Source organism: Oncorhynchus kisutch, linkage group LG3 (genome assembly GCF_002021735.2).
Source record: "Oncorhynchus kisutch isolate 150728-3 linkage group LG3, Okis_V2, whole genome shotgun sequence".
Classification (NCBI taxonomy): Eukaryota; Metazoa; Chordata; class Actinopteri; order Salmoniformes; family Salmonidae; genus Oncorhynchus; species Oncorhynchus kisutch.
Genome location: NC_034176.2, coordinates 52,644,775 through 52,665,369, shown reverse-complemented (window position 1 = coordinate 52,665,369; position 20,595 = coordinate 52,644,775). Strand labels below are relative to the sequence as shown.

General features: G+C 41.5%; 1 protein-coding gene across 2 annotated transcripts in view; it reads left to right on the top strand.

Moving 5' to 3' along the window:
* prmt3 (protein arginine methyltransferase 3) overlaps positions 1–20,380 on the top strand; it is a 112,871-nt gene extending 92,491 nt beyond the window's left edge. The window contains exon 16 of one of the 2 annotated variants that reach the window (XM_020476602.2): positions 19,959–20,380. In XM_020476602.2, the coding sequence (XP_020332191.1) occupies positions 19,959–20,068 (110 nt within the window). In that variant the 3' untranslated portion in view covers positions 20,069–20,380. The remainder of the gene's footprint in view (positions 1–19,958) is intronic. The other variant, XM_020476608.2, reaches the window with a different exon arrangement.
* Positions 20,381–20,595: the final 215 nt, after the last annotated feature.

Sequence of the window (20,595 nt, the reverse complement as noted above, 5' to 3'; positions counted from 1 at the left end):
CAGAGCAGTGGTCGTGTTGTTCAAGAGATCCTCGATATCAAAAACAATCTTGAAGGAAAAGCAGCAGCTCTTTGGTAAGAAGCCAGTTCATTCTATTAAAAGTATTATTTAGAAATTCCCACATTTAACAATTTAATTCAATATTCAAGTGTGTGGTAATTAATTGTATGTTGTTTTTTGTTGTGGTTTCAGGCCTTCCGCAACACTCAGTCATCCTTGATGTCAAGACCAGATTCATGGAGGAGTATCCAGCGATCCAAGCAGCAGCCTTGGACCCATGACTGCGAAAAGCAATGACCAAGGACTACCTGGGCCGTCTGAAGGACGAGGACTTCCATAAGGCTGAGGAGTTTGTCCAGGTCATGAGAATCCTCTACACATCCACACTGCGTGTGTGTCATGTGAAAAGAATGCCACCTGTGGACAGATCATACCCATCCTCCAAAAAGCACTTCACTGTGAAGCACGAAGATACAACGTTTGTGGCAACCATCAAAGAGAATGTGTGGGAGAACCTCTCCGAGCGCTATCAGGATGAGGACATTCAAGCCTTCCTGCATGAGGCCACAGCAATGGACCCCAGATTTAAAGGGAGGCCGGTGAGTGACGCCACCTGGGACAGGCTGAGGAAGGCAACTGATGAGGCCAATGTGACAGGAGCAACACCAGGGCTGTCAGAGGAGCCGGAGCAGACAGACACAGAGCACCTGCAACAGGAGGAGGAGTCTGAAGGAGAGGAAATGGAGGAGACAGTCCCCATGGCTGAAGATCCTGTGATGTGGTGGTGGGAGAAGAGAGCTACTCTGCCCCTCCTCACAAACATTGCAACAAGCTACCTCTGTGCTCAAGCCTCCTCCACCCCTAGCGAGAGGGTATTTTCGACTGAGGGAACACAATCAGCCAGGAGAGGTCCCGACTTCTGCCAAAGGCAAATATGTTGATCTTTCTCCAGGAGAACTGCTACGAACTTTTGCAGCCTTACCTGCATGCCCCACCCGTGTTGATCTATACCACTGTATTTTCTTTTGCAGGAAAATATTGATAATTTAATTTGTTTTACATTTCCATCATCACAACATGACAGTCTATAATAGTGATTTGTTCAAAACATTGCTGTTTCTTTTGCTGTAAATGATTGTTTATTTTATTTATTTTACATTTCAGAAAATAAAGCAATGTTAATTCTGTTCTTAATTTGTTTGTTGTTTTTTTTTCCATAAAAAAATAACAAAAAGAACCGATAAGAATACCGTTAATGTACCGGATCGATATGCAGTATCGGTAAGAGTGGTAATACCATTTAAATCTTACCGATACCCATCCCTAGTTTTGAGACACCTCAGTGTTAAAATGGGTTAAGACCCTGCAGTGTTGAAGTGGGTTAAAACGCTGCAGAGTGTATAGAAAGGTCGCCTAGCATCTGCTGACAGTCTGGCCCAACTCGTAACAGCAGCCTCTGCCATATGCACACCGTGGGTGAGTGAGTAAGTGAGTGAGAAAGAGATTTGCAGTGACTGTTCTATTTTTTCTACATGTATTCTTATTGAAGAGTAAACCAGTTTGGTGCGATCTACAGTGCTACAGTAGTGCTTCTCTATCCATCAACGCTCTGGATACACACACACACGCCCTGCTGGCCTCATGCATGGCCTCATGCATGCACATTTCATTCTTCAAACAAGCAGACACCCACAAATGCCCTCCAGCCCTAAATTAGCTCAATGCTCTCTGTATTTGGCGCTAGCTGACTCACCCGCTCTCCTTAGGCATCAGTTAACAGAGTGATGAGATCCCCAAGTTAGGCTGTGAACACTCACTACTGCTGGAATACCCCCCCACCCCCACACACACACACACAAACTAACATGTGCACACACATAGCTCACTATTATCACAACACTCACTACTGCTGAAATGGGCTACACACTCACACACCTGCCTCTGTCATTACTCACAACTGGTGGAATGGGCACTGCCCTGCATACTAAACGCCCTCAAAACAGACCAACTCACCTGGAAATATGTTGTGTACGTGGGTAATTGCAGCGTTATGGATGTGACATTACAAACAAGATCACAGGTTAAATGTCTCACAGAATGGACAGACAAAACATAAATGAAATGTTTGAGGTGTGTGTCTATAGTACCCCATTGGGGAACGCATACCCCCAAAAGCAAACATCTAAATATCGGCATATTGTAGAAATAAAGCAAATAAAAGGCCTCGTGGCTGTGACAAGCTTTTTGGGGAGACATATTAGCGAAAGCCACGTTTGGCACGCAGTCAGAGAGTGGAAGCGGCAGGAAATACGGCAGGAAATACGTTAGTCCTCCCTTTCCTCTATCAGCTCAGAGCATAGAAAAAGGAATAGAATGGTATGGCTAGAAAAAAGTGCCATTTGACTGCAAGCCATGTTCACATCAATGTTGGTGGGATTATCTCTCTTTCTCTCTCTACATACAGCATTCCATTGCGAGATACAGTTTTTGATCACCGATAGATAGGCCTAGTGTGCGGTTCTGACTCTGTCTTCCTGGTGGCCAACCTGCCTATACTGTGCCCCCCCCCCCCCTCCTCTCTCTCTCTCCCTCGCTAGCTCGCTATGAAAGATGCAAGTGTTCGTGTTCTCTGAAGTATGGCCACTAATCAGTCTCCTCCATTACAAAAACACAGAATCTTCCTAGTGGAATCTAATCTTGACGTGCAAGAAGTCGAGGGATCAATTGTGCAAGGTCGACTCATCTTTGTTAACAGTTGGAAAAATGGCAGGGAAAGGCAAGCGACAATATGAAGGAAGTCCTGTATGGTAATACTTTGAGAAATTAAATTGGGTGGAATTGAGGTACAGTAATGGTAGTACAGGAGCGATGCTTAACCTTCTGGAAGGGACGCACCATGACACTCAAACCATTTCCTGCAGCAGGGCAGCTACATTGTGAGTCACATGGAATTTTATACATTTTTCTTATTGTTTTAATGTTAACATTTATTTTCCATTTCTCACATCCCTAAACAAAAACAAAAAGTGTATCCCACAAATCAACACCCAATATTCAATACAAAAGACAATTTGGAGAGTCTATAAAGACTGGAAAGGGCAAAGGTACTGACCTCGTAGAAAGAGATGGCCTTCGTCCCAAGTGGCATCCTATTCCCCTATACAGAGCATTCGGAAAAGTTTTCAGGCCCCTTGACTTTTTCCACATTTTGTTACGTTCCAACCTTATTCTAAAATGGATTAAATCATTTTTTTGCCCTCATCAATCTACACAAAATAACCCATAATGACAAAGCAAAAACAGTTTTTTATACATTGTTGCTCATTTATAAAACAAAATTAAAATGATATTACATTTACATAAGTATTCAGAACCTTTACTCAGTAATTTTTTTGAAGCACCTGTGATTACAGCCTCGAGTCTTCTTGGGTTATGATGCTACAAGCTTGGCACACCTGTATTTGGGGAGTTTCTCCCATTCTTCCCTGCAGATCCTCTCAAGCGGATGGAAGGTGAACCTTCACCTCAGTATGAGGTGCTGAGCGCTCTGGAGCAGATTTTCATCAAGGATCTCTCTGTACTTTGCTTTGTTCATCTTTCCCTCGATCCTTCAGTCTCTCAGCTGAAAAACATCCCCACAGCATGATGCTGCCACCACCATGCTTTACCGTAGGGATGGTGCTTGGTTTCCTCCAGACGCGACGCTTGGCATTCAGGCCAAAAAGTTTAATGTTGGTTTCATCAGATCCTTGATAATCTTGTTTCTCATGGTCTGAGAGTCCTTTAGGTGCCTTTTGGCAAACTTATGCCTTTTACTGAAGAGTGGCTTCCGTCTGGCCACTCTACCATAAAATCCTGATTGTTACAGTGTTGCAGAGATGGTTGTCCTTCTGGAAGGTTCTCCCATCTCCACAGAGGAATTCTGGAGCTCTGGGGTGTCCATCGGGTTCTTGGTCACCTCCCTGACCAAGTCCCTTTTCACCCGATTGCTCAGTTTGGCCCGGGGGCGGCCAGCTCTAGGAAGAGTCTTGGTGGTTCCAAACTTCTTCCATTTAAGAATGATGGAGGCCACTGTGTTCTTGGGGACCTTCAATGCTGCAGACATTTTTTGATACCCTTCCCTAGAGCTGTGCCTCGACACAATCATGCCTTGGAGCTCTACGGACAATTCCTTCGACCTCATGGCCTGGTTTTTGCTCTGACATGCGTTTTTAACTGTTGGACCTTATATAGACAGGTGTGTGCCTTTCCAAATCATGTCCAATCAAATGAATTTACCACAGTTGGACTCCAATCAAGTTGTAGAAACATCTAAAGGATGATCAATGGAAACAGGATGCACCTGAGCTCAATTTGGAGCGTCATAGCAAAGGGTCTATTTATTTTACAGAGTGCTGTTAAAGAGACACACCTGATTTAAAACAACAAGGGCTGAGAAACACAACCTGACCTGCAGCAACGCCAATGTCTCTCCGCTCTGTGCATCCGGTGATACATCTGTGGTGAGACTGAAGCATATGTGATGTGTTTGTATGAGTGCAGTAATTAACCACAGGAGGCTGAGAGTCAACACACACACACGCAAAGAGATGTTGGTGTTTCGAGAGAGAAAAACAGCACGCAGTGGGCCGGAACAAAACATTGCTGAGAACTACTCGGAGCTGGCAGGTTAATAAATTAAACGCAGCATCATTTGTCATGCTCCTCTGTTCTGTATGACTAGGAAATGGATGAGGTGGGATTTTCATAGGGTTAGGGATTTTTATTTTTTATATATATCATTTTTTCAGCTGCCTACTTTGGTTGTTTGTTCAAGAAACAAGGTCATACTTTGTGTCCGAGGATGTACCATGATCTTATAGATAAACCATGGTCTGGTTATCTGTGTCTTGGATCAACCAGAGGACCTGAAACTCCGGTGGGAGTTTGCTGCAGATTTTGATAGGCCGGCAAGTCACTTTCCTCCATCCCTTTAACTCTAGTGTCCTCTCTGTGCCCTTTGTCCTGCCATAACTCTTCTGTCTTCTTCTTGTGCCTCTTACTGATGGAATTATCTCTCTTTCACTCTCCCTCCAACTCTCACTCCCCCTCCCCCCCCCCTGTGTTTTAGTGCTGAAGGTCCTTGAGGAGCTGAGCTGCATCAGGCAGACAGCAGGGTGTAATTCCCCAGGCCTGCTTTATGTACTGCTCAGACAGGTGCTCAGGATATACGACCCCCTGACACTGCCTGACTACACCTCCTCTACCTATCCACCTCTTCTTAGACAGAAAGAGAGGAGGGTGAGAGAGAGTTTTATGTAGAAAGGGGGAGATAGGGAGACTAGGTTGAAATGCTGCTGCTGTGCACATCACTGCAGTGCTGGGTGGGATAGATGGAAGTTGTTCTGCCTTGGGAGAAGTTGGAAAGGGAGGTGTGTGCATGCGTGCTTGATATTTTTTTTTATTTTTTTTATGTACAGCTTAAAAGCGCACATGATGACGCATTATAACATTAAACAACCATTTTTCAGTGTGGTCCTCAAAAACATACAATCTTTTGTGTGCGTGCAACATTTGCTACTTCTAATCGATGTCTGCAAAAAATGTATATATAGGTCTACGGCAGAAGTGTCAAGTTAAGTGTTACCTTGTCTTGTTCTTACCTTTGCCATGTGAGGTCAGTTTGACCTGCTGGGCAAGAGAGACCGTGACCACCCTCTGTTTGGAGAAATCTGAGCAGAAGGAGGGCGAGAGATGAACAGAGATGATAAACATCTACATTTTCTGAAGATAATACTTTGAGCACACACTAGATCTGATTGTAGGTATACAAACAACTCCAACCAGTTAATGCTGAAAAAGGAAGCATTTAACCAATTCACCAAAATATCATGATCCTTAATTTCTTTATTTTACATTGGAGGATGGGCCCTGGTCAAATGTAGTGCATTTGATAGGGAATAGTGTCCCATTTGGGGCACAGTCCCGGTTTGGAGAGCACCAGTGAGTGTAATGGACTAAGATGGCGCATTTCTGTGGCTGTGTGTGGTTAATGTTATTGGCATGTTGATGATCGAGGTCTGTGAAAGGACCAGCTCTATTTCTCCTTTGATTTCAACACATGATCAATTCTCCCTCAGTTTCTGGCTACTTCACTAGATTGCTAGAGGCACTAGCCTAGGGCCTTCTCGAGTCCTGAGGTTAACGCCGCGGAGAAAATACAGTGGTGTATAATGTCTCACTAATCAACTGAACAGTACCGCAACATTGAGGTTGCATTTTGTCAGAGGACTTACTGTCGACAGTCGAGCAATTACTCTTTTGACCTTTTTTAAACCCTGCATTCCAAGCTATGGGATGCGTCCCAAATGGCACCCTGTTCTCTTTATCCCTCAAACTCAACTCTCGACCTCGAAGCCAGTTCCACTGCGTTTTTTTTTTTATTGTTCCCCTCTAATCAGGGATTGATTTAGACAGTGGGTGCAATTAATTATCAGGTAGAAAAGAAAACCAGCAGGCTCCGGACCTCGTAGAATAAGAATTGAATACCCCTTGCCCTATATAGTGCACTATTTTTGACCAACGCCCTATGGGCCCTGGTCAAAAGTGGTGCACTAAAAAGGGAATAGGGTGCCATTTGGGACACAGGCTTAGACTTACCGTAGCATACCCCTGCATAGCCTGCCTTCCCATTCTGGCTCCCCTCAAGCGTTGAGCAAGGCTGGGTTCCATTTCAGCCCCTTTTCCCAGCCCTTTGTCATTCATCTGAAAGAAATGGGTCGTGTTCAGTATCTGCACATTTTTGTCAGGTTGATGTTTGTCATGAATCTTGCCCTGGCAGCAGAACTGAACGATTTCCGCTAGATAGGCCAGCTGCAAAGTCAAAATTGTCTTTCGTAAAAATTCATGAAAACAAAAATGTGCTGTGGGATTATTTAAGATACTCTTCAAAGAGGTAGGGTTTCAGATGGTTTTGGAAGATGGCCAGGGGATCTGCTATCCTAGCTTCAGGGAGAAGCTTGTTCCAACATTGGGGTGCCTGACAGAGAAGAGCTTTTGCTGGGCTGAACGGGAGCTGCCTTCCCGTAGAGGTGGGAGTGCCAAGAGTCCAGAGGTGGCAGAATGGAGTACTTGGTTGGGGTGTAAGGTTTGAGCATAGCCTGAAGGTACGGAGGGGCAGTTCCTCCTGCTGCTCCGTAGGCAAGTGCAATGGTCTTGTAGTGAATGCGAGCTTCGACTGGAAGCCAGTGGAGTGTGCATAGGGGCAGTGTGGCATTTATTTATTAACCTTTATTTAAACAGGGAGTCACATTGAGATGAAACAATTTTTACAAGAGAGCCCTGTATACATTTACAAGTAAAACCCAATACATAAATATAACAGCCCAACAAAACACACTATAATAAAACACATAAAGCACTACATGAAAAATATTTAAGAATAGCAATCGCGTTCTGTAACGTAAGTCTCCAATCAATCATTTAAAATGTCTGAAAGGAATTATGTGTATTGTTCCACACATAAGGGGGCAAAAAAAACTAAAAGCAGATTTTCCCAGTTCTGTGGAGACCAAATGGATCTCCAGAGTTACAGTGCCTTGCGAAAGTATTGAACCCCCTTGAACTTTGCGACCTTTTGCCACATTTCAGGCTTCAAACATAGAGATATAAAACTGTATTTTTGTGTGAAGAATCAACAACAAGTGGGACACAATCATGAAGTGGAACGACATTTATTGGATATTTCAAACTTTTTTAACAAATCAAAAACTGAAAAATTGGGCATGCAAAATTATTCAGCCCCCTTAAGTTAATACTTTGTAGCGCCACCTTTTGCTGCGATTACAGCTGTAAGTCGCTTGGGGTATGTCTCTATCAGTTTTGCACATCGAGAGACTGACATTTTTTCCCATTCCTCCTTGCGAAACAGCTCGAGCTCAGTGAGGTTGGATGGAGAGCATTTGTGAACAGCAGTTTTCAGTTCTTTCCACAGATTCTCGATTGGATTCAGGTCTGGACTTTGACTTGGCCATTCTAACACCTGGATATGTTTATTTTTGAACCATTCCATTGTAGATTTTGCTTTATGTTTTGGATCATTGTCTTGTTGGAAGACAAATCTCCGTCCCAGTCTCAGGTCTTTTGCAGACTCCATCAGGTTTTCTTCCAGAATGGTCCTGTATTTGGCTCCATCCATCTTCCCATCAATTTTAACCATCTTCCCTGTCCCTGCTGAAGAAAAGCAGGCCCAAACCATGATGCTGCCACCACCATGTTTGACAGTGGGGATGGTGTGTTCAGGGTGATGAGCTGTGTTGCTTTTACGCCAAACATAACGTTTTGCATTGTTGCCAAAAAGTTCAATTTTGGTTTCATCTGACCAGAGCACCTTCTTCCACATGTTTGGTGTGTCTCCCAGGTGGCTTGTGGCAAACTTTAAACAACACTTTTTTATGGATATCTTTAAGAAATGGCTTTCTTCTTGCCACTCTTCCATAAAGGCCAGATTTGTGCAATATACGACTGATTGTTGTCCTATGGACAGAGTCTCCCACCTCAGCTGTAGATCTCTGCAGTTCATCCAGAGTGATCATGGACCTCTTGGCTGCATCTCTGATCAGTCTTCTCCTTGTTTGAGCTGAAAGTTTAGAGGGACGGCCAGGTCTTGGTAGATATGCAGTGGTCTGATACTCCTTCCATTTCAATATTATCGCTTGCACAGTGCTCCTTGGGATGTTTAAAGCTTGGGAAATCTTTTTGTATCCAAATCCGGCTTTAAACTTCTTCACAACAGTATCTCGGACCTGCCTGGTATGTTCCTTGTTCTTCATGATGCTCTCTGCGCTTTTAACGGACCTCTGAGACTATCACAGTGCAGGTGCATTTATACGGAGACTTGATTACACACAGGTGGATTGTATTTATCATCATTAGCAAAAGGTGGCGCTACAAAGTATTAACTTAAGGGGGCTGAATAGTTTTGCACGCCCAATTTTTCAGTTTTTGATTTGTTAAAAAAGTTTGAAATATCCAATAAATGTCGTTCCACTTCATGATTGTGTCCCACTTGTTGTTGATTCTTCACAAAAAAATACAGTTTTATATCTTTGTTTGAAGCCTGAAATGTGGCAAAAGGTCGCAAAGTTCAAGGGGGCCGAATACTTTCGCAAGGCACTGTATATACAACGTGAACAACAATGGCCACAAAATCGAACCCTGGGGTACCCCTTTAAGTTTTTCAAGAAATTCAGATTTAACCCCGTCTTCTGAAACCAAAAACAGGCATCAGTGCCAAGACCTAACACAGACAACTTACTTAATAAGATAGAATGATCGTCTGTATCAAAAGCATTTGACAAATCTATAAATAGGGCAGCACAATTCATCTTAGCATACAAAGCGTTGACAATATAATTTACAACTGATGTGGTTGCAGTAATAGTACTGGTCATAACCCTGATTGATGTACATTCCAAATACAGATTAAACAATCTACGAAGTTGCACATTCACCAACGATTCAAGAAAGCATTGATATGGGACGATAGTTGTCAAGATCACAACAATCAAACTCCCTTATGTAGTGGCAGCACATACGCTGGTTTCCACACTTTAGGAATATGTCCTGATAACAATGTTAAATTCTGTGTTATTTATTGAACCAACATTTGATGGATGCTGCACACTTGAGCAGACCTGGGAGAACTTGGAAAGGTTGAACACTAGGCGGGCTGCGGCATTCTGGATCCGTTGGAGGGGTTTGATGGCACAAGCGGTGAGCCCAGCCAACAGCAAGTTGCATTAGTCTAGACAGTAAAATAAACGCCAACCTGCTCATTTTTGTTTTCTTTTTCAAAAGATATTTTCTACGGTGTGCTCTGGATAGGACCCAGCTCATTGGGTTTGTGACAGAGAAGAGGGGAAATATAATGATTTTCACGTAGACAAGGAATAGATTCACATTCACTTTGGGTGTGTCCCAAAAGGCACCCTATTCCCTATATAGTGCTTCTGACCAGGACACATAGGGCCCTAGTCAAAAGTAGTACACAATTTAGGGAATAGGGTGCCATTTGGGACACTCCCACTGACTGAGGAATCAGCATTGTCTTCTGACAGCCCTCATCTGCATGGTTGTCTTTAATTAAAAGTGCCTGCCTAGGCAATTTATTTGCTATAGGCAATTTATTTGCTAAATATCCTGTTCCTACAGCCTGCTCCCAGCCCAGTGTACCCGTGTAGAGGGGGTGATGGATAGGTTTTGGAGCCTCCCCAAAAAGAGTCCACACACTTAATTTGGCCCCTGAGTCATGAGTCTGAGTCGGGATACTGTGAAGTTACAATTAACTCAGTCTTGATAATGTGAACTTATGATGAAAACGCTGACTTTGATGCATGGTTGAGTTTTCCTGCATTTTTCGTTCACATTTATACCTATTTCAGACAAAAAAAAACATGGTATGTTACCTGTAAAAAAAAAATGAAAAAATAAGCCAATGTTTATATGCCCTTTCAAGATTTACCACTGTCTTGCAGGTATACCGCCTTTTATAGATCCCAGTGCATAGCCAGCACCAGTGAGGGTTGGGAGCTAAGTATTTCTTCCTCAAAACACCAGAATGAATCAAAGCTAAATCAAAAAATCTTTGCGGATGAAGTGTTAGTTCCACTATGTTACATCATGCTAAAGAGTTTTGTGCGTGAAGGAGGAGTATTTCTTAAGTTTGACAATGTGCTTGAAAACTAGCTTAAATTTGACCATTAGCTTGCTAGCTCTACGCCAGTCAATTCATATGAAACAAATCGGATGTTAACCAGCCAATGAACACACTCCTGAAGTGAACACTTCCTCCATTAGCTAGCTAGCTACAGTAACATTTTGAACTGTACAGTGATTTTGGACTGTTTAATGAAGGAAACTCCAATTCCCTTTTGAGTTGAACTAAATTAGAGAACCGCCCCTGAGCCCAGTTAGGGTCAGGCAACCTGGGACAGTCCCTTTTCTGCAATTCCGAATTAAACCCAACTTTGAGAAATTCCATGACCATGTTTCTCTCAATCACGGGAGTACAAAGGTTGCAGACCATTGCTGAATCTTTTAACCATACCACATGGTTAAACTCTTAGACTATCGATACCGACAGAATAAGAACACGTCTTTGATATTAATTACTAGTCTGCAGCTAGGAATTCGGTATCATTGAACGCGAAGAACGACAACCGCCGAATCATCCATTCCATAACGAAACGATGAGAGAGAGAGAGTTTCTGTTGGAGAGTCTCTGTTGGAGAGTCTCTAACTTTTCATTCTTGTCGACCACCACTTCCCTTTTGTCTCACAAGCCGCGATGCCGGTTTAGCCCACTAGGGCACATTCTCCTATCATTTCTTGTAACCATATTTACCTTGTTGTTTTGTTTATGCATTTCTGTGAATTACTTAGTTAGTAATAAATAAATGATTTAAGACAATTGATGTATGGATGACTCATAGTGAAGACTGGGTTCATGCAGATAACCAACAATTTACGACGTTTGGAATGAGACTAATGTGAGGTAAAATAAATAATTAATTAATCAAAAGACTATTGATCAGATGTGAAAATATCTGAAAGGTTATATTGGGAAATTATAACTTTAATCTGAATATTTTCCTTGGTGCCCCGACTTCCTAGTTAATTACGGTTCATGATTAATCAGTATGATCGCGTAATACTAATTACAGAGAATTTGATAAAAACAAAGTCTTCAATTTAATGATTGTAAAAACACGACACAATTAATGAGTTTTTATGAAGAACCTGCATGCCTGTTCTGCCACGGGTCAGTGCAGTATGCTACTGATGTCAGCTGTTGCTGAACTCTGAGAACAGACCCCCTTCATTTTGTGACAGCATGTCTACTACAACTTCCTCAGCCAGCTGTCGAACTAGTGTAAATTTGGTTCCACAAAGTTTACTGCTTCAGTGTCAAGCTTTTATCCGGATGCCCCAAACAATCGGAAAGGGGATTCATCAGAAAAAAATGACTTTACCCCAGTCCTTAGTAGTCCAATCCCTGTACCTTTTGCAGAATATCAGTCTGTCCCTGATGTTTTTCTTGGAGAGAATTGGCTTCTTTGCTGCCCTTCTTGACACCAGGCCATTCTCCAAAAGTCTTCACTTCACTGTGCGTGCAGATGCACTCAGACCTGCCTGCTTCCATTCCTGAGCAAGCTCATACATATACATACATCTCATATGTATATGTATATACTGTACTCTATATCATCTACTGCATCTTTATGTAATACATGTATCACTAGCCACTTTAACTATGCCACTTTGTTTACATACTCATCTCATATGTATATACTGCACTCAATACCATCTACTGTATCTTGCCCATGCTGCTCTGTACCATCACTCATTCATATATATTTATGTACATATTCTTTATCCCCTTACACTTGTGTCTATAAGGTAGTAGTTTTAGAATTGTTAGCTAGATTACTTGTTGGTTATTACTGCATTGTCGGAACTAGAAGCGCAAGCATTTCACTACACTCGCATTAACATCTGCTAACCATGTGTGTGTGTGTGTGTGTGTGTGTGTGTGTGTGTGTGTGTGTACCAGTACCAGTACCAGTACCAGTCAAAAGTTTGGACACACCTACTCATTCAAGGGTTTTTCTTTATTTGTACAGTTTTCTACATTGTAGAATAATAGTGAAGACATCAAAACTGACAATAACACATATGGAGTAATGTAGTAACCAAAAAAGTGTCCAAATATATTTGAGATTTTTCTAAGTAGCCACCCTTTGCTTTGTACACTCTTGGCATAGTTTTGATGTCTTCACTATTAAGTCGTAAAAATAAATAAAAACCCTTGAATGAGTAGGTGTGTCCAATCTTTTGACTGTGTGTGTGCGCGCGTGCGCGTGTGTTAGAGGTCGACTGATTAATTAGGCCCGATTTCAAGTTTTCTTAACAGTCGGAAATCAGTATTTTTGGACTCCGATTTAGCCAATTTTTAAAATTTGTATTTATTTAACTAGGCAAGTCAGTTCAGAACACATTCTTATTTTCAATGATGGCCTAAGAACGCTGGGTTAACTGCCTCGTTCAGGGGCAGAACGACAGATTTTCACCATGTGAGCTCGCGGAATCCAATCTTGCAACCTTACAGTTAACTAGTCCAACGCAATAACGACCTGCCTCTCTCTTGTTGCACTCCACAAGGAGACTGCCTGTTACGCGAATGCAGTAAGCCAAGGTAAGTTGCTAGCTAGCATTAAACTTATCTTATAAAAAACAATCAATCAATCATAATCACTAGTTAACTACACATGCTTGATGATACTACTAGATATTAATCTAGTGTGTCCTGCGTTGTATATAATCTGACTGAGCATACAAGTATCTAAGTATCTGACTGAGCGGAGGTAGGCAGAAGCAGGCGCGTAAACAATCATTCAAACAGCACTTTAGTGCATTTTGCCAGCAGCTCTTCGTTGTTTGTCAAGCATTGCCCTGTTTATGACTTCAATCCTATCAACTCCCGAGATGAGGCTGGTGTAACCGAAGTGAAATGGCTAGCTAGTTAGCGCGCGTTAATAGCGTTTCAAACGTCACTCACTCTCAGCCTTGGAGTGGTTGTTTCCCTTGCTCTGCATGGGTAACGCTGCTTCGAGGTTGGCTGTTGTCGTTGTGTTCCTGGTTCGAGCCCAGGGAGGAGCGAGGAGAGGGACGGAAGCTATACTGTTAGACTGGCAATACTAAAGTGGCTATACAAATGGTATAGAGGGAAATAGTCCTATAATTCGTATAATAACTACATCCTAAAACTTCTTACCTGGGAATATTTAAGACTCATGTTAAAAGGAACCACCAGCTTTCATGTTCTGAGCAAGGAACTTAAACGTTAGCTTTCTTACATAGCACATATTGCACTTTCACTTTCTTCTCCAACACTTTGTTTTTGCATTATTTAAACCAAATTGAACATGTTTCATTATTTATTTGAGGCTAAATTGATTTTATTGATGTATTATAATAATTTAAAATAAGTGTTTATTCAGTATTGTTGTAATTGTCATTATTACAAATAAATAAATAAAAAATTGGCCGATTTTAATCGGTATTGGCTTTTTTTGGTCCTCCAATAATCGGTATCGGCGTTGAAAAATCATAATCGGTCGACCTCTAATATACTGTATATATATATATACACAGTTATATACACATATATATATATATATATATATATATATATATATATATATATATATATATATATATATATATATATATATATATATATATATATATATATACACAGTTGTGGCCAAAAGTTTTGAAAATGACACAAATATTAATTTCCTCAAAGTTTGCTGCTTCAGTGTCTTTAGATATTTTTTGTGAGATGTTACCATGGAATACTGAAGTATAATTACAAGCATTTCATAAGTGTCAAAGGCTTTTATTGACAATTACACAAAGTTGATGCAAAGAGTCAATATTTGCAGTGTTGACCCTTCTTTTTCAAGACCTCTGCAATCCGCCCTGGCATGCTGTCAATTAACTTCTGAGCCACATGGCAGCCCATTCTTGCATAATCAATGCTTGGGAGTTTGTCAGAAATTGTTGGTTTTTGTTTGTTCACCCGCCTCTTGAGGATTGACCACAAGTTCTCAATGGGATTAAGGTCTGGGGAGTTTCCTGGCCATGGACCCAAAATATCGATGTTTTGTTCCTCGAGCCACTTAGTTATCACTTGCCTTATGGCAAGGTGCTCCATCGTGCTGGAAAAGGCATTGCTAGTCACCAAACTGTTCCTGGATGGTTGGGAGAAGTTACTCTCGGAGGATGTGTTGGGACCATTCTTTATTCATGGCTGTGTTCTCAGGCAAAATTCTGAGTGAGCCCAATCCCTTGGCTGAGAAGCAACCCCACACAGGATGCTTTACTGTTGGCATGACACAGGACTGATGGTAGCGCTCAACTTGTCTTCTCCGGACAAGCTTTTATCCGGATGCCCCAAACAACCAGAAAGGGATTCATCATAGAAAATGACTTTAGCCCAGTTCTTAGTAGTCCAATCCCTGTACCTTTTGCAGAATATCAGTCTGTCCCTGATGTTTTTCCTGGAGAGAAGTGGCTTCTTTGCTGAGCAGTGTGTATATAAGTTTGGGGTCACTTAGAAATGTCCTTGTTTTTGAAAGAGAAGCACATTTTTTGTCCATTGAAATAACATCAAATGGATCAGAAATACAGTGTCGACACTGTAAACCGCAGATTTTTAATGGAATATCTACAAAGGCGTACAGAGACCCATTATCAGCAACCATCACTCCTGTGTTCCAATGGCACGTTAGCTAATCCACATTTATAATTTTACAGGGCTAATTGATCATTAGAAAACCCTTTTGCAATCATGTTAGCACAGCTGAAAACTGTTGTACTGATTAAATAAGCAATTGAACCAGCCTTCTTTAGACTAGTTGAGTATCTGGAGCATCCGCATTTGTGGGTTCGATTGCAGGCTCAAAATGTCCAGAAACAAATAACTTTCTTCTGAAACTAGACTGACACTATTCTTGTTCTGAGAAATGAAGGCTATTCCATGCGAGAAATTGCCAAGAAATTGAAGATCTCTTACAACGCTTTGTACTCCTCCCTTCACACAACAGTGCAAACTGCCACTAACCAGAATAGAAAGAGGAGTGGGAGGCCTGTTAGATGAATTTAGTAACTATGTGTTCATTAACCAATTCAATTAAACTACTCAGTCTGCTATATCAGAATTTGTAGGATACTGATAGAAATGAAGACCGACAGAGGCCCAGTCTACAATAGTACAATATATAAATTTTTATTCATGGGAACGTTCTGGTCATAATACCATGTACATTGGTTTATATACCTCACATTTAGTCATAAATGTCCCTCCTCCTCTCAGATACAATGGCAATATAGTTCACAAGCCTTCTCACATTGTCTGCCACCTGTTAAACAATCTACTACAAACCCAAGGTCTCTCACCTCCCTGGGTGGGGACAGAATGTCCTGTAAGGAACACAGTATTCCAGCCGGTCTGACGATAGCTCCATTAGTTTCTAACAAGGAACAGAAAGTCCTTGTTCTAATTCTTGACTAAAACTACACACCTTATTTTCAGTATTATGATTCTAATAAGATTCATACATTCATACAGTAACAGAGTACTATTCTGTTTAGTTATATTTCTAACCTAAATGTATACATAATTTAGTAATTATTCAAAAAAATCCAATAACAAGGCCTGAGCAAGAGGACAAGTACATTAGAGTGTCTAGTTTGAGAAACGGATGCCTCACAAGTCCTCAACTGGCAGCTTCATTAAATAGTACCCGCAAAACACCAGTATCAACGTCAACAGTGAAGAGGTTACTCCGAGATGCTGGCCTTCTAGGCAGAGTTGCAAAGAAAAAGCCTTATCTCAGACTGGCCAATAAAAAGAAAAGATTAAGATGGGCAAAATAACACACACGCTATACAGAGGAAGATTGGAAAAAAAGTGTTACAGATAGACTAATCTATGTTTGAAGTGTTCGGATCACAAAGAAGAATGAAAATTTAAAGATGCTGGAGGAGTGCATGTGATGGTCAGGGGGTGCTTTGGCGGTGGTCATGTGGGAGATTTATACAGGGTAAAGGGATCTTGAAGAAGGAAGGCTATCACCCCATTTTGCAACTGCATGCTATACCCTGTGGACAGCACTTAATTGGAGCCCATTTTCTCCCACAACAGGACAATGACCCAAAGCACAGCTCCAAACTATGCAATAACTTTTTGGGGAAAAAGCAGTCAGCTGGTATTCTGTCTATAATGGAGTGGCCAGCACAGTCACCGGATCCCAACCCTATTGAGCTGTTTTGGGAGTAGCTTGACCGTGTATAGTATGTAAGAAGTGCCCATCAAGCCAATCCAACTTGTGGGAGGTGCTTCAGGAAGCATGGGGTGAAATCTCTTTAGATTTCCTCAACAAATTGACAAGTAGAATGCCAAAGGTCTGCAAGGCTGTAATTGCTGAAAATGGAGGTTTCTTTGACGAAAGCAAAGTTTGAGGGACAGACACAATTATTATTTCAATGAAAAATCGTTATTTATAGCCTTGTCAATGTCTTGACTATATTTCCTATTCAATTTGCAACTAATTTCATGTATGTTTCATGGAAAACAAGGACATTTCTAAGTGACCCCAAACATTTGAACGGTAGTGTGTATATATTAAAGTAATCCGCTGATTAGCCAGCTCAGCTAATGAGCCAACGTGACGTCACCTTATATGAGGAATTAGCAAGCATTTTTGAAACATCCACAAGTTTGAGGTAGGGTTTTTAAAGTGTTTTTTCTTAATGTATGTTTTGGCTACAAATACGAGTATAGGACGAGTCAACAACATTATTTGTGTATGAGTTAAAGGGATACTTCGGATTTTGTCAGAGTCCCTTCGCAGTCATTGTGCTAACGCTAGTTAGGCTCGTGAAACTACCTCTATCTTCCTTCATACTGGACTAAGAGACATACAAATAGTATCCAAGACTTCATCTGATTCTGGGGAAGTATTCCTTTAACAGAATATTTACTTCTAAAAGTGAGATTTTCACTACATTATTACTGTGAGAAAATCCTCAATTACCTAAAAATGTGTCATTAGTGTTACTGTCATTGGTGTTACTCCCCTACTGGTTGCAGTGGCACAATGTTATAATACTGGTAACAATTATTTAGTCATTAGTCATATTAGCTGATTTAGTATGGGAAGTTAATTTCCAAAATGCCATGCCCAAATGCCCCCACAATTCAAGAACGACCCTGTTATTAATACACAGAGAAACCGATACATATTCACTCTCATACCCCCCCCCCCGCCAAAAACACACACACACGTAGGAATACACAAACTGATACACTATTAACTCTCATACCCCCCCCCCCCCCCCCCCGCACACACACACACACTCTCTCCTCCGCTTCCTCTGCTCCAGTGTGTACATCACTCCGCTGTAATGGAGTGACAGCCTCGGAGCGTGGCGCCCAGAGACTTTGCTATGTTGACAGTGTCGCCACAGTTACAGTTCAGATGAGACAGTCATCGGCAGCAGCAGCTTCGCTCAGGAAAACGCCACCGTCAGCGTTTTTTTTTCTTCTCTCCATGTCCTCCTCTAACCTCCATCAATAGGGAACGCCTGGCATAGAGGAGGACTTGTTTGCCGATTGGGTAAACATTCATTTACCCCCGGCAGACAGACGTGGAGTTAATCAAAGTGATTATATGTTGTAATTATCACACCTTCTCCTCCTGCCCCCCCCGCCCCCGCCCCCCCTATATTGCCAACACACTGTGGTGTGCAATTGTACTGAAACACATGAGGTTCACCACACCATCTGGCTATGCACACACACACCCTCTCTCTCACTGACGCACAGACACTTTCTCTAACTCACACACAAATGCTCTGTCTCTCTCTCGTAGGCACATACCAAAGCACATGGGGCGGCAGGGTAGCCTAGTGGTTAGAGCGTTGGACTAGTAACCGGAAGGTTGCAAGTTCAAACCCCCGAGCTGACAAGGTACAAATCTGTCGTTCTGCCCCTGAACAGGCAGTTAACCCGCTGTTCCTAGGCTGTCATTGAAAATAAGAATTTGTTCTTAACTGACTTGCCTAGTTAAATAAAGGTAAAATAAAATAAATAAATAAAATATACAGTGAGCTCCAAAAGTATAGGGACAGTAACACATGTGTTGTTTCGCTCTGCTTCAGCACTTTGGATGTGAAATGATGCAATGGCTATGTGGTTTAAGTGAAAACTTTAATTTGAGGTTGAACCATTACATAGCCCCCCCAAAAAAGTATTGGGACAAATTCACTTGCGTATTAAAGTAGTAAAAAGTGTAGCATTTGGTCCCATATTCATAGCACACACTGACTATATCAAGCTTGTGACTCTACACATTTTTTGGATGCATTTTCTATCTGTTTTGGATGCGTTTCAGATAATACATCTATTGGGCTCAATAGACATGAATGGTAAATAATGTATTGTGTCAATTTGGAGTCACTTTTACTGTAAATAAGAATATAATATTTTTCTTAACACTTCTACATTTAATGTGGATGCTACCATGATTATGGATAATCCTGAATGAATCGTGAATAATTATGAGTGAGAAAGTTAGATGCGCAAATATCATACCTCAAGACTTTTTTGGGGGGGGTTATGCTATTTGTGCAGCCCGTAGTAACAGAAATATAGGGATACTTAAAACATGAACTTAATAATTCTCACTCATCGTTATTCACGATTCACTGAGGATTATCCGTAATCATGTAGAAGTGCTGGAGCAAAAACAACAAAAAATGTGTCACTGTCCCAATACTTTTGGAGCTCACTATATGTCCCTACACACATCCACTCTTCTACATGCATCAAATCCTTCTCTCTCTCTCTCTCTCTCACTCACTCACTCACTCACTCACTCACTCACTCACTCACTCACTCACTCACTCACTCACTCACTCACTCACTCACTCACTCACTCACTCACACACACACACACACACACACACACACACACACACACACACACACACACACAGGTGCTTTGGAGTACCTGGATTGAATACATTTTACTCTGATCAATTAATGTATTGATTTATTATGTATTGATTTTGAATTATTGGCCTGAGAGTATATTCAATGTGCTGATGTTGATGTGGCACTCCGGGACTATAACTGAATAGCCCTACTCTTAAACTGCCTAGGAGGGGTTCTGCCTCTAGACTCAGTGTAGCATATTACCATTAATGGTCGAGTTTAGGATTGGGGGAGGGGAAGCTGATCCTAGATCTGTTCCTAGGGAAACTTCACCCTGCAGCGCTCCAATACAGGTGAACAGAAGTCAAAGGTTGGTGCTCAGCCTCTCACTTTTATTGTTGGTTTTCCTCTTTAGGGGAGGAGCTTCATGGACGGATCACCGTACGCAAAAACAAAAAGGACCCCCGCTCGCTGTTCATCACCTTTGACCTCCATGACATGAAGCAGACCTACAGCCTGCAGTGAGTTCTCTGATCACATGACTACGATCATCAATAGTGTGGCTGAACTGAAATATTCCCCAGACTTTGCCAAAACAATTAGTATTATTATGGTTGTTATTATGAAATGTTGAACTCTTATGGAATCAGAAACAGCTTATCTTCATATGGAGCAGTAAATGTAGATAATATAGGGATTCGTTTAAAAATAAATTTAAAGTTAGACTGACAGAGTGGTGAGACAGGGAGAGTATGAAGTGTGCTTGAACAACAAGCTGTGGAGTTCACTGCATTTTTAATGCCATACCTGTTAATAAACACATTCCCTCATACATAATCTGAGTTGATTTCTTGTCAAGCGGCATTTCTCAAAAATGTTTCTACTTGGCTGTGGAAAGTCAACACTTTCCTGTGACATTCCCATTTTTTCCTGACACACAAAGTTAGGCTGGATAACATGTATATGTTTTATTTTTAAGGCAATTTTCAATCAGTTAAAGGTCAAATCTGGTAAAAATGGGCATGAGGGAAATAGTAATAGATTTAGGTCAA